General features: G+C 41.8%; 2 protein-coding genes across 2 annotated transcripts; one reads left to right on the top strand and one right to left on the bottom strand.

Moving 5' to 3' along the window:
* Window positions 1-3,350: 3,350 nt before the first annotated feature.
* On the bottom strand, window positions 3,351-5,010 carry LOC311101945 (RIMS-binding protein 2-like; the record flags this gene model as incomplete). Its single annotated transcript, XM_084143186.1, has 5 exons — window positions 3,351-3,416; window positions 3,524-3,595; window positions 3,752-3,855; window positions 4,130-4,292; window positions 4,783-5,010. 5 exons carry the CDS (start codon window positions 5,008-5,010, stop codon window positions 3,351-3,353), a joined length of 633 nt encoding a protein of 210 aa, XP_083999312.1.
* Window positions 5,011-8,208: 3,198 nt separating this feature from the next.
* Window positions 8,209-14,926, top strand: LOC311101338 (14-3-3 protein gamma-2; the record flags this gene model as incomplete). Its single annotated transcript, XM_084142473.1, has 2 exons — window positions 8,209-8,295; window positions 14,267-14,926. The coding sequence occupies 2 exons, from the start codon at window positions 8,209-8,211 to the stop codon at window positions 14,924-14,926; spliced, it is 747 nt and encodes a 248-aa protein (XP_083998599.1).
* Between the last annotated feature and the right edge of the window lie 398 nt (window positions 14,927-15,324).

The following is a 15,324-nucleotide window of genomic DNA, read 5'->3' as shown; positions in this document are numbered from 1 at the left end:
ACCAAGCCAGGGGTGCGAGTCGTCAGCCTGATCCAGCCCGTTCCTGCCACTCGCACCAAGCCAGGGGTGCGAGTCGTCAGCCTGGTCCAGCCCGTTCCTGCCACTCGCACCAAGCCAGGGGTGCGAGTCGTCAGCCCGGTCCAGCCCGTTCCTGCCACTCGCACCAAGCCAGGGGTGCGCATCGTCAGCCCGGTCCAGCCCGTTCCTGCCACTTGCACCAAGCCAGGGGTGCGAGTCGTCAGCCTGGTCCAGCCCGTTCCTGCTACTTGCACCAAGCCAGGGGTGCGAGTCGTCAGCCCGGTAAGGCCCATTCCGGCTCCACGCACCAAGCCAGGGATGCGCATCGTCAGCCCGGTCCGGCCCGTTGCTGCTCCACGCAACAAGCCAGGGATGCGATTCGTCTGCCTGGTAATGACCGTTCCTGCTCTACGCACCAAGCCAGGGGTGCGTATCGTCAGCCCGGTCCGGTCCGTTCCTGCTCCACGCACCAAGCCAGGGGTGCGCGTCGTCAGTCCGGCACAACCCATGCCTGGGTCACCGGTGCCTGATCAGGTACCGGTCGGCTGCTCCACACCGGAGCTGAAGCTATCCGCTCCTACTATGTCCAGTTCAGCTCCAGCCAGCGGGGCCAGATCGGACCAGGGGCGCTATGGGGGGATTATTGGAGGGTGGTGGGCAAGCCCGGAGCCAGAACCGCCGCCGAGGAGGAATGCCCACCCAGCCCTCCCCTGTTTTGTTCAAGTTGAGGCGCGGTCGCAGTCCGCGCCTTTAGGGGGGGGGGTACTGTCACACCCGGGCTCTGGGACTCTATATGTTGAGCCAGGGTGTGGTCATTCTATGTGGTGTATTTCTATGTTGGGAGTTCTAGTTGTGCTGTTTCTATGTTGGCTAGAGTGACTCCCAATCAGAGGCAACGAGTGTCAGCTGTGGCTGGTTGTCTCTGATTGGGAGCCATATTTAAACTGTCTGTTTTCCCTTTGTGTTTGTGGGATCTTGTTCGAGTTGGTTTGTGTTTGACCGTTGACTGTCACGTTATCGTTTTTCTTGTTTTTGTTCGTGCATTCACTTAATAAAGAAGTATGTTCGCAACTAACGCTGCGCATTGGTCTACTCCATACGACGATCGTGACACTTCCTCTTTTTTTGGAAAAACTTATTTTGAATCAATGAATTATACCATGTCTGAGATACACCCTCATAAGACATGCGTGTTCTTTTTACCCCTACTTCACTCCTTTAATAGTGGCTCTATTCTATTATAAGCCTAAAACAATATTTTGTGTGAATCCCATAAAAGGTTCAGCACATCCTGAGCTTTTGATCTCTTCTCTAGGCTATAGTCAACATGGACAGCACGTCAGTATGTCAAATCAATTTGAGAGGGATCAATAAAATAGGCATCAATTTCACAATATCTAAGTAGCTCATTTTTAGTAGGTGATGTTATGTTCTGCATGCCCTTAAAAGGGGGGACCACTGTCTCTGGCTGTGTCCCAAATGGCACACTATTCCTTATATAGTGCACTACTTTTGTCCAGAACTCAATGGGCTCTGATCAAAAGTAGTGCACTGTAAAGGGAAAAGGGAGCCATTTGGGACACATACTCTGTCAGCAGTGAAGATATCTGTCTGTCTATGTGGGCCATATGGGCGTAGGTTGGTTGGTGTATCTCAGAGACAGAAGGAGAGATCTCTGTAGAGGGACTGTTAGACCTCTTCCTGTGGTTTACACCACGTGACTAAGAGGCTAAATAAGAACACCACTGTTAGTTCACACTTCTGTTTCTGCTGGGATAGAGGAGAGAAAGCTGGTAAGACCGTGTGATATACTGACTGAGATATATTCATTGAATATCATTTTGTATAAAACATAGGAGAGGTTTACTGTATGGTGGCAGTAAAGACAATGTATTCCAAAACTATTGTAACATTTTACTGGTTCTACTGTTTGAGACGATTTTAGTGCACTTTTATAAATTATTAGATCATTTTGTTACACATCCGCAATGTATTACACATTTTTTGAAACGTTTTTGTGATGATTTAGTTAGTTCCTGTCTTGAATTTGTCTGCTGATTGGACTGAGGAGGGGCTCTGAGCAGAACCAAACACGAAGCTGCCACAGCAACGAGAAGATACTGATGTACAGTGCAGTCATCCATAAAGTAGAGAGTACTACTAAACTCCTCTGCACAGTGTAGTGTTTCCTACTTTATGGATGAGTGTACTGTTGGCTACGGAGGAAAACACTACAGGGACTCCATTGACATCGATGAAAGATTCTGAAAAGCTTGGAGACCATGGTCTATTTTTAAGTTGTATTTCATTTTTGTACTAGAAATGCAGTCCTCTGAATAAACGTTAAGTTCCCGTTAAGTATTCAGTCATGTTTCTCAAATAAAAGTAGATTTGATTGCAATATTGTACTAATGAAAATAAATAAATAGTGTTTCTTCATGGTTTGCTTTCGATGGGTTAAGGTCATTCTACAATTGTAGATATTTGAATAACAATCACAGTGCAGTTGATAGTAAAAGTGGTTGTTCAGTTACACTTGTTTCAGTGTTCAGCATCTGGTTTTGATGAAGATCCTGCGCTGTATAATTCTAAACCCACTAACATGAGGTACAGAGGAACAAGGGAATGAAACCGATTTTCTGAAAATGAACAATTTAATAGTACTGCTAAATTCTGCATACTGTAGATATCGTCATTCAATGTGCTCAATGTTCCCGTCAAAATCTCAGTTGGTCATGAACAAAAATGTACCAACACCAATTGTATATAAACATACAAATAGTACTAAGGAAGAAAATGATTTCTCTAACAGGAAAGATTGCTCACAGCTTTCACTATAAAATGTGCATGGGTATTTTCTAAACCGGAAGATGTAGTAAGGCAAATATAGGCATAGCTACAACATACATCCCGGTCAGCAAAGTGAGAATAAAAATAATATTTTTAAGGCTACAATACCCTAGCTGCTGACAAAGCATTATGTAATACGATAACCTTGAAGTCATTATTTTGGCCAATCTTACTGCACCTTAAAATGTCCAACAAAAGGTTTGTAGTTCATAAGATTTCTTTGGACAGAGCTAAATCTGTCTACTGCGTTACTGTGCATGATGGCCTGCACACGGCTCATAAAAACCCTATCCCATGATCATTCCAACTCCTGAAGGAGATTTCTGTGGTCACAAGTATTTATGCAGAAGAAAAAATATGACAAAATCTTGATTTTTGACACAGTAATATCCCTTCAGATATCCTTGAAAATAATGTTTTGTTCATTGTATCTGATTCTGATTCTTGACATAATCTCATGTATCTGATGCTCCTTGTTAATCCTATTCCCATGGTAGTGGTTCCAGGTAGTTGGATGGAACCAGACCTCTCAGCCCATGAAGGTCCCCCTGGATGGAGATTAGACATTGGCAAAGCAGTAGTCATTTAGATATACAAGCAATGGAAAACAAGGTTCAATTTCCCCAAAGACTACTTAATGCAGTCCAGCACTCACATAATAGAATCCATCTTCATCCATCTCACCAAACACATATATTATGTCCCCTGCACGGAAGGCGAGCTCAGCCTACAAGAAAATGATTGGGGGAAAAGTTACTGTTAATTTGGTGTAGCTGTAATATGCACATTAAGGCCCTATAACTGGGATTACCTCAGAATTGGAGTTCACTAAATTCAAAAAACCAAAATAAGAAAGTTAAAGTGAATTTGGTTCCACACTCACGTCGCTGTCCATGTTGGGGGAACTTTCCCAAGGGTCATACTCAAAGATGGCCACCATCCTGCGGACGACCAAGTCATCTAGCACGCTGGACTCCTCACTGGGATCTGATGGGAAACACAGAGGTCAAGAGTTGAAGGATTACATCATAGTCTAGGACTGCATCCCAAATGGCACCCTATTCCCTATATAGTGTACTACTTTTCACCAGGGCCCTGGTCAAAAGTAGTACACTACAGTATATAGGGAATAGGTTGCCTTTGGGACGCACACCAGATCTCAATTGTCATCATTATGAAATCTCAGATTATTTTTTTATATAAATTATTTCAGAGAGAGAGTGAGAAAGAGAGTGTGAGCGAGAGTGAGAGAAAGAGATACCTGTACAGGTGAGGTCGACCGGCAGGAAACCCTGCTGCATGAGCTGATGCTTGAGGTAGTCATCATCCACTGGGATCTCAGATACCATGTTACTAGGCACGACACCAGACAGACCACCAGACTCCCCGTGGTAGAAACCATCATCGTCTTTATCTCCAAACACCTTGCAGAGACAGAGACAGCAGTCAGCCATTTTGTTTTCATGAGATTTGTTTGGTAATGATACAGCTCTACTGTGCATGTGTAAAGAAAGGAACATGATTGGAAAGTTATCGGTTCAACATCAACCAGTTGCAAATGACAAGAAATGAGGAAACCACAGCTTTTGCACATCAAGTAGGCCTACGCATTAACAGAGAACAAACAGGAAACACCAGCATCTAGAAAATCCAATATACTGTATAACTGATTATAATCTGCTTACCTCATATTAACCCAGCCATATTCAAACTTGGTTTGATCATATCTACCCCTTTAAAATGGGAGGTAACTCTTTACATAAGGTATACTAAAGAGGAGTATTTAAAAAGGAGTATATAAGTTGTTTATAAACTGTCAATCATTAGTTTATAGACAGTTTAAACACCTGGTATAAACATGTATAACACAACGGTTGATATTCTACAGTACAGATAAACTAGTCAGTACCCTACCTTGATGATCTGCCCTGGCACAAAAGGGAGCTCCTCCGCAGCGGTCTCAGGGTTTGGGGACATTGCAGCAGGGTTGTATGGGAAAAGAGCCACAAAGAGTCGGACGGGTGGTTCCTGAGACACCTGGCTGGACACCTGGCTGGCGGTCTCCAGCTCCCATTGCCTAATATCCTCTGGTGTAGCAATTCTCAGTCCGTCAGGGTACAGAAACACATCCACTCCTAGCATCCCCTCCATTAGCCCTTATGTGAGTGAGAGCAACCCTGATGACCGTTAAGGGCCAGAATGTGTTGCTTTTAACAATAAAGAAACATTTTTATCAACTTCCACTGTCCTCCAAGAGTTGCTGAATTCCCTCTTCACTTCAGTGAGAGCCCCCCCTCTCAGCTCTACACTGAGCAGACAGATGGCTGCTGGAGACAACAGGGCTCTCCTTACCCTCACCCCTTATGAAGCTAAGCTACCGGAGGCTGTAATCCTCTTTGAGGAAAGTGGATAACATTCTCATCCCAACCCTCTCTACCTGAGGGACACAGTCTGTCTGTAGAAGTGTAGCTGGTAGAGCACGGCGCTTGTAACGCCAGGGTAGTGGGTTCGATCCCTGGAACCACCCATACACAAAAATGTATGCACGCATGACTGTAAGTCGCTTTGGATAAAAGCGTCTGCTAAATGGCATATTATTATTATTATTATAATTATTATAAGTGTAGCAGCAAGTGAAGAATGCTCAACTTTGCATGCGCTAAAGATGTGCATTGTTGGGGGAAGTTTAAATGAAAGATGATAGTGTACAGTCGTGGTCAAAAGTTTTGAGAATGACACAAGTATTGGTCTTCACAAAGTTTGCTGCTTCAGTGTTTTTAGATATTTTTGTCAGATTTTACTATGGTATACTGAAGTATAATTACAAGCATTCCATAAGTGTTAAAGGCTTTTATTGACAATTACATTCTGTTTATGCAAAGAGTCAATATTTGCAGTGTTGACCCTTCTTTTTCAAGACCTCTGCAATCCGCCCTGGCATGCTGTCAATTAACTTCTGGGCCACATCCTGACTGATGGCAGCCCATTCTTGCATAATCAATGCTTGGAGTTTGTCAGAATTTGTGGGTTTTTATTTGTCCACCCGCCTCTTGAGGATTGACCACAAATTCTCAATGGGATTAAGGTCTGGGGAGTTTCCTGGCCATGGACCCAAAATGTCGATGTTTTGTTCCCCGAGCCACTTAGTTATCACTTTTGCCTTATGGCAAGGTGCTCCATCATGCTGGAAAAGGCATTGTTCGTCGCCAAAATGTTATTGGATGGTTGGGAGAAGTTACTCTCTGAGGATGTTTTGGTATCATTCTTTATTCATGGCTGTGTTCTTAGGCAAAATTGTGAGTGAGCCCACTCCCTTGGCAAAAGCACTCAATCAATGGTCTCAGAGTCTCTGCATTTGAACTTTGTGTTTATTGTGGTATAGCGTGATATAAACAGAATTCAATATAATTCCAATGCAAGAACCCTGACAGCATGTTCCAGTTCCTGCAAATATCCAGCAACTTTGCACAGCCATTGAAGAGGAGTGGGACAACATTCCACAGGCCACAATCAACAGCCCAATCAACTCTATGCAAAGGAGATGTCTCGCGCTGCATGAGGCAAATGGTGGTCACACCAGATACTGACTGGTTTTCTGATCCATGCCCCTACCTTTTTTTAAGGTATCTGTGACCAACATATGCATATCTGTATTCCCAGTTTTTTGAAATCCATAGATTAGGGCCTAATGAATTTATTTCAATTGACTGATGTCTTTATATGAACTGTAACTCAAAAGTGAGTGAGAGGGGAGGAGAGAGAGAAAGAAAGGGGGGAGAGAGGGGCGTGAGAGTGTGAGAGGGAAAGAGAGAAGGAGAGATGGCAGTATTCTATCTCCATAAGAGAAAGAAAGAAAGAAAGAAAGAAAGAAAGAAAGAAAGAAAGAAAGAAAGAAAGAAAGAAAGAAAGAAAGAAAGAAAGAAAGAAAGAAAGAAAGAAAGAAAGAAAGAAAGAAAGAAAGAAAGAAAGAAAGAAAGAAAGAAAGAAAGAAAGAAAGAAAGAGAGGCAGGGAGAAGAAAGAAGGGAAGCGTTGGTGCCTTTGCAGCCGTCCTACATTGAATCATCTGACGTTTGTGATACCTTAATCAGCTTGGAACATCTTTACTAATTAGCTGATCTGTCCCTCCAACTGGAGCCAGGTGTGAACCAAGTGTACTGATTCTGCAGAATGCATGTTCGCCATTGTCCCCAATACAACAATACACGTAGGACTCCTATCCAGCTAATATTGAGACTTGTGGGACTGACAAAAGCATACTACCTGCACCTATAGTACTCTTAAAATACATAAAAAAAAGTCAAAATACATTAAGTTTAGGGGTGAATCCTAAACTTCCACTTCGATAGAAATTTCACTAAATCATGCATTAACGTCAATGGGAAGTTAGGATTCACCACTTAGTGATTCGCAAATGCAAGGAGTTAGCACTGGCCGTGATGATTCATCCATCCTTTGCACTGAGTCATGACATTATACCATGCTGTACCAGCAGAGGGGGTTCTGACTGACTCATTGTATTGGTGCTACTGGACTAAATGTACAGAACGCAGGAGGTCCCTTCTCCATCACTCCATCTCCCTGCAGAAACGTATGCACTGACATTGTGTGCAATATAGTGCACTACTTGGTCAACAGTAGTGCACTATATAGGGAATAGGGTTCCATTTGGGACTGCCCACACCCATTGAATATGAATAAGGATACCTGGCATTTGAAAAATGTTTGGCAAGACTTCCAGTTGGGTTGCAAGGATGGTATCTGATTTTATCAGAGGAAACAGGTAGCGCAATCAAGTTGTAACACTAGTATATGACAAACAGTTGTATTAAGCTTATCTTGCCAGGAGAGGTCAGCCTTTGCATTGGTAACAGTGAGTGGTTAGTTCAGTGACAGGTGTCAGGTAGAGGTAGTGGTAGGTTTAGGGTTGAGCCAGAGTGTGTGGACATTAAGTTAAGGATAGGGTTATGGCTGGGGTTATGGGTTAGGGTAAGGGTTAGGTTTAGAATCACTAAGGATACCTATTGGACTAAATGTCCCACATTGATTGCCTAGTGGGAATGAAACAGGAAATCTGATTCGCTCTCATTCCAGATAAGCAGGACCTCTGGATTCCCATGTAAGGACTGTTACATCAGTAGCAAGACACCCACCTTTCTGAGTGATGACGCAGCCGGGGGAAAGTGTGAGGAACGAGAAAGGGTGTCCTGTCGGCACTAGCACAGACTGCACCGAACAGCTGCAGCCTAGGTTCGCATAGAATTTCACAGCATTGCGAGTAGTACACATATCATTTTATCCCAAAACCTATAGAATAACGTTCACACTAACCAAATATTAAAATGGTTGATCGCGAGCAGCTGGTGCAGAAAGCCAGGCTGGCTGAACAGGCTGAAAGATATGATGATATGGCAGCTGCCATGAAATCGGTAAGTCACTCCTCCAAAACCATTTAATGTGAATAGCCTATGAATGAGGTCTATGATATGGTGTTCAATGAAACATTGAATTATCTACAATGTAATTCTAATAAATATGAATTATCTCTATTTAGATATTTGATTCCATTCCTAGAGATTTTTGATGGATGTGGTGTGTATAGAAATTAAACAATTTGATATTAGATTCAGTAAAGGTTTTGCCAGCAATCCTAGACATCACTACACTGCATTGCAATACTAGCCTACACCAATACTAGCCTACACCATTCAGAATATCAAGTCTGTTTCATAGGGCTCAATCACTGTTTAGTTATAACGAATAGAATAGCCTACATGTGGAGCTCAAACATTCAAGAAAGGCAATCAATGTATGCTATTGAATGCTCCTTGGACGGTGCTTGGGCGGTGCCTGTCTCGTGTCTTTAAAATAAATGCAGTGGAGTAATACTACCACGAAATGTATTGAGGCACCGAAGAACATTGATTTCTCTGTCAAACGTGTCCCTCACATTATACAATTTGATATATGTTCTATGCCACTGGGCACAGACGTCAATTCAACGTCTATTCCACGTTGGTTCAACGTTATTTAATTGAAATTACGTAGAAACAACGTTGATTCATCCCAGTGAGAATTAATACCCCATGTGATTTGTTAAATTCAGATAATTTAGAATTGGTCTTTAGGATAGTGCCATGTGAGGTTGCTCGAATATTGATTGATTCTTCCTGTAATATCTATATTTAATTAAATAATAGCCTAGTAATAATAGTATTTATTTATTATATTTGTGAGTTAATAAAAAAAATTACTATATATATATTATATGTCTGTTAATATAGGCTACAGATGTTCTCTGGATGAGCATCTATTCCTGCATAAATGTTTATTCAGTTTCCAGCTCTTTACACAAAACAAATGTAGGAGGCAGCATAATTCTCTCTAGAATGTTCTGTATGTTGTCGTATTGCAGTGAGTCAATGTTCAGATTGGATATTGGTCCTTTTGTTTTCAGACGTTGAGTTACATTAAGTTACTTGATCACATTATCATTCTACATTGCACCTGTATGTCGCATTGTGTGTCACAGTCAACGTGTGCAGTAGCCTCTAGACATACTGGATATGGATGGGGTGATGCTGTGTGTTCTTTAAAGCAATTTAATGAAATTGAGATTATTGTTTGGTTTATTGATACAGGTCTCACACTGTGAAAAATGCGTTGTCATTAGGCCCTAAACCTATATGCCCAGTCTCCTCCAATCATTATGTAGCCTAGCCTAGTGCTTTAGAATTAAAACTGTACTCAACAACTGTTTTTTCTCACTGTAATGAAATGACATCTTAACCATTATTATTACTACCTAGTAATACTTTCTGTCTCATCGTCTGCATAATTTAGATCTATTTCCCCTGCAGATTTCTGGTTGCAAGCAATGGCATTTTAGTGATGTGTGCATGTGGGATTCCTTTCCCTTTAAGCAATCTGCTGTGTCAGTGCATGCAGTCAGAACTGGGCCGTTTTGCAGTGTAGGGGTGTGTACTCATTCCCCTCTCCTATGGGAAATCCCTTGCCACTGCAGCCAGGGTTCACTTGATGGCAGGACAAAGCAACGAGAAGTATACTTTTATGTTCAGATCTCACCTTGACCAGTACAGTACAGTACTATATTATCCTGCATACATGTTTGCATTGGTTCCTTAATGCATCAACGCAATAAGATGCAATTATAAGCAGTGCTGCTTTGTCAGTGAATGCATTGAATGTAATTGAAGGCATTTGTTTTATTTTATTATGTAATGCATTTACAGTAGCATAATGTGTTCAGGATAGTCGTGACATATTTTTACCCGGCCCATCAATAATTGTTCAGGCTGGCAATTAGATATTCAGATCAGTATGGTAGGCTGCCTCTCTTTACTTATATTTACTGACATCAGCATTTTGGTACAATGATGATTAATTGACAATAAATGCATGTGATGGCTTTTCCAACATCACTTGTGGTCTTTTGCACTCTCTGGCCTTTATGTTTCTTACATATCCATCAAGATGGACTAACAATCAGATAGTAATTGAACATTTGCTTAGTAATGCCATGGCATTTGAGCTGTGAATTGTATGTTCTTGCATTTAAAGCTGGGAAGGAAAAACGCCTGCTTAGAAATATAATGTCATCCATGCACACAATGGCTGTGATGTCACCTTTCAGCCGCATTCTTTGTGCTCCTCTATCAGGCTGGGAGGGGAATGTCACATCAGCTCACCAGAAAGGAGCAATGTTAGCTTCTCAATGAGAGAGAGCACTTTGCTAGAATGGCCCACCCATTAAGCTGTATTTCCTCTGTAGCTGTATTTATACTGTAGCCTTGTGCTGTCTGCATCTTCCCTCTCTATAGTTCTAATCTAGATAATCTAATGATTTAGCAGATATTGATTTAGGTGGAGATAAAAACATGTATTTTATCGATGTAAGGTTATCTGGAAGTGGACTGGAAGTGATAATGCATGGAGCGTCTTAGGTCTTTTCAGTTGCTCTTAATGTGATATTCAACACAAATAGGGGGGTCATTCCACGAAATTAGTGTATTTTTTAAATCCCTTTGATATTTGAAGTAGAAATTATGCACCAATATTGCATTTTAAAAGCCTGTTATATTAAATTAAGTGCCCTTTAATATAGACCACATGGATAATTCAATAAATCAGATTTTTAATATGAAGTCTGCATTTTGACATGTCCCTCCGTGCACCCTCTGTGACTTCCAGGAAGACTTTAACCCACTTAACCTCAGAATTTCACCATCATTCTAAAGCCCTAGTTATTTTGTTGTTTTGAAAAAGTCATTTCTGAATATTATTATTAATTTAATGTGATTTGTGATTTATTTGAAGGTAAAAAAAAATATTTAAAAAACCTGTCCCTGAACTGAACTCTATGGTAAAACTATTCCTTTTGAAATATACAGTTGAAGTCGGAAGTTTACATACACCTTAGCCAAATACATTTAAACTCAGTTTTTCACAATTCCTGACATTTAATCCTAATAAAAAGTCCCTGTCTTAGGTCAGTTAGGATCACCACTTTATTTTAAGAATGTGAAATGTCAGAATAATAGTAGAGAGAATGATTTATTTAAGCTTTTATTTATTTAATCACATTCCCAGTGGGTCAGAAGTTTACATACACTACATACACTCAATTTGTATTTGGTAGCATTGCCTTTAAATTGTTTATCTTGGGTCAAACATGTTGGGTAGCCTTCCACAAGCTTCCCACAATAAGTTGGGTGAATTTTGGCCCATTCCTCCTGACAGAGCTGGTGTAACTGAGTCAGGTTTGTAGGCCTCCTTGCTCCCACACACCTTTTCAGTTCTGCCCACACATTTTCTAAAGGATTGAGGTCAGGGCTTTGTGATGGCCACTCCAATACCTTGACTTTGTTGTCCTTAAGCCATTTTGCCACAACTTTGGAAGTATGCTTGGGGTCATTGTCCATTTGGAAGACCAATTTACGACCAAGCTTTAACTTCCTGACTGATGTCTTGAGATGTTGCTTCAATATATCCACATAATTTTCCTTCCTCATGATGCCATCTATTTTGTGAAGTGCACCAGTCCCTCCTGCAGCAAAGCACCCCCACAGCATGATGCTGCCACCCCTGTGCTTCACGGTTGGGATGGTGTTCTTCGGCTCGCAAGCGTCCCCCTTTTTCCTCCTAACATAACAAAGGCCAAACAGTTCTATTTTTGTTTCATCAGACCAGAGGACATTTCTCAAAAAAGTACGATCTTTGTCCCCATGTGCAGTTGCAAACCGTAGTCTGGCTTTTTTATGGCGGTTTTGGAGCAGTGGCTTCTTCCTTGCTGAGCGGCCTTTCAGGTTATGTCGATATAGGACTCGTTTTACTGTGGATATAGATACTTTTGTACCTGTTTCCTCCAGCATCTTCACAAGGTCCTTTGCTGTTGTTCTGGGATTGATTTGCACTTTTCGCACCAAAGTACGTTCATCTCTAGGAGACAGAGCGCGTCTCCTTCCTGAGCGGTATGACGGCTGCGTGGTCCCATGGTGTTTATACTTGCGTACTATTGTTTGTACAGATGAACGTGGTACCTTCAGGCATTTGGAAATTGCTCCCAAGGATGAACCAGACTTGTGGAGGTCTACAATTTATTTTCTGAGGTCTTGGCTGATTTCTTTTGATTTTCCCATGATGTCAAGCAAAGATGCACTGAGTTTGAAGGTAGGCCTTGAAATACATCCACAGGTACACCTCCAATTGACTCAAATGATGTCAATTAGCCTATCAGAAGCTTCTAAAGCCATGACATCATTTTCTGGAATTTTCCAAGCTGTTTAAAGGCACAGTCAACTTAGTGTATGTAAACTTCTGACCCACTGGAATTGTGATACAGTGAATTATAAGTGAAATAATCTGTCTGTAAACAATTGTTGGAAAAATTACTTGTGTCATGCACAAAGTAGATGTCCTAACCGACTTGCCAAAACTATAGTTAGCTAAAAAGAAATGTGTGTAGTGGTTGAAAAACAAGTTTTAATGACTTCAACCTAAGTGTATGTAAACTTCCGACTTCAACTGTATATATTTCAAAATAAATTTGATTCGTAGACAACAGGTGTAGACTAACAGTGAAATGCTTACTTACGGGTCCTTTTCCAACAATGCAGAATTAAAGAGAAGATACAAAATAAATAAACATCGACCATCTAATAGTCAAATCATAGTGTAAAAGCAGGTGAGCTGGTTCTACTCTTCTTTTGCCATTTTCTGGTGTTTTGTGATGGGAAACTGAGCAGGTTGAGCATAACACGTCAACCCTGTTACCCATAGATAGACAGGCTAGAAATGTTTTAACAATAAAAAAACAAAAATACGCTCGCATTCAATTGCCCCTTCCTGTTGAACACAATAAATCTTCCATTCCCCCTGTCACAAGGGGATTTATGGCTGATTTAAGATTACGTCAACCGTGTTACAGTCAACCCTGTTACTTTATTTAACTGCTTGAGATGGGAAAACATGTTTTTTATTAAGTTAAACATGTGCTCTTTATGACAGAATCTTTGTGAAATCAAAATATTTTTTTCGACCAAGTTACAGAATTCTTTCCACCAAGTTACTGTATATGACATTTGTGTGTGGGTTAAACTGTTGAAAATATTTTTGGTTACTTATTGTAATTTGCTACCCAATGTCTTTCAGTCAGAGCCACTAAATACCTTGTAGGTTAGTGGAACGAGGTGTAGCATTTAGACCAAGTCAGGATTTACAATGTTAAAAGTTCAAAGGTTACTGATCAGTTGTGCTTTTTACAGTGCACTATTTGACATTCACGGGATTAACACATTACCTCCTACATTGTACGTATAGAGTCAAGTAGTAGGTGAAAAGCATGTCCAGGGTGACAGCATTACATGGGGTTTCAGACAGGTGAAAAGGTCAGTTTAAAGCAGAGGAGAAGGTCAGGGAGACACGTGAACTGCCTGTGCGATGATCGACTGACCGTCTACACTTACACTGCAGCTGCCCCAGGATTCCTCGTGGGAACATAGCTACCTCCAACCCTCTGCCCCCTCTCCAGTCCCAACACCCACTCTCTCTCACTATCTTGAATATGGTTCTCCACTTGCTAGCATTAACTGTACACAAGCAGCTGGAGCTACTGGTGCTCTAAATGAGCTGATTGCCATGGAAACTGGGAATTGCACATGACGAATTGAATCTTGCTCATTCCCAAGAACAACATACTGTACAGTAAATGCTCTGATATGATTTCATGTAAAACCACACCTTCTGTACGTGATATTGTTGAAAAATAACTGTTTACATTCATGAATGCATAAAAAAGGGGTTTATTGGCTGTCTTATACAGCTTCCTAAATCACCGCCCAGGATATTGCATTTATGACCACTGCTCTGTCCCCTCCTCAGGTAACAGAGCTGAATGAGGCCCTATCTAACGAGGAGAGGAACCTCCTGTCTGTGGCCTATAAGAATGTGGTGGGGGCTCGCCGTTCCTCTTGGAGGGTGATCTCTAGCATCGAGCAGAAGACCTCTGCAGATGGAAATGAGAAAAAGATTGAAATGGTTCGGGCCTACAGGGAGAAGATTGAGAAGGAGCTGGAGGCTGTGTGTCAGGACGTGCTCAACCTGCTGGATAACTACCTGATCAAGAACTGCAACGAGACGCAGCACGAGAGCAAGGTGTTTTACCTGAAGATGAAGGGCGACTACTACCGCTACCTGGCCGAGGTGGCCACGGGCGAGAAGAGGGCCACCGTCATCGAGTCATCAGAGAAGGCTTACAACGAGGCCCATGAGATCAGCAAAGAGCACATGCAGCCCACCCACCCCATCCGCCTCGGCTTGGCTCTCAACTACTCTGTTTTTTACTACGAGATCCAGAATGCCCCTGAGCAGGCCTGTCATCTGGCCAAGACCGCCTTCGATGACGCTATTGCTGAGCTCGACACCCTGAACGAGGACTCCTACAAAGACTCAACTCTCATCATGCAGCTGCTCCGAGACAACTTAACACTGTGGACAAGTGACCAGCAGGATGACGAGGGAGGGGAGGGCAATAAAGATTAATAAACCACACTTAGAAAAAAAATATTATGAACGGCCGGTGGGCTTTGGCAGCCGCTTTTGCCGATGATCGTACCGCAGCAGCAATTCTTTATTTTTCCATGTGTTAAAAGAAAAGAATCAAAAGAAAGGTGAGAGGGGAGGTTATATCTTAGTTTCATATATATATAAATATATATACATGGTTGAAAGGGCCGACATCTTCTTGATTTTCTCTTTGACATTTGCCAAAACCACTGAAATGTCAGTCAATCAGCCTGAAGTGGCCGTTGTTGGATTGGTTTGGCAACCTCACACTGGCATAGGGACTGGTGTCGTTGTACCAAGGGAAGCTGCTTAGTTAGGTTTATGCATGATAGAGATGCAGACACTTGAGGAAGGGAAAAAAAACACTTGAGTGA

Source organism: Coregonus lavaretus (assembly GCF_964263955.1).
Source record: "Coregonus lavaretus genome assembly, chromosome: 26".
NCBI classification, from domain to species: domain Eukaryota; kingdom Metazoa; phylum Chordata; class Actinopteri; order Salmoniformes; family Salmonidae; genus Coregonus; species Coregonus lavaretus.
This window is presented reverse-complemented; position numbering and strand designations above follow the sequence as displayed.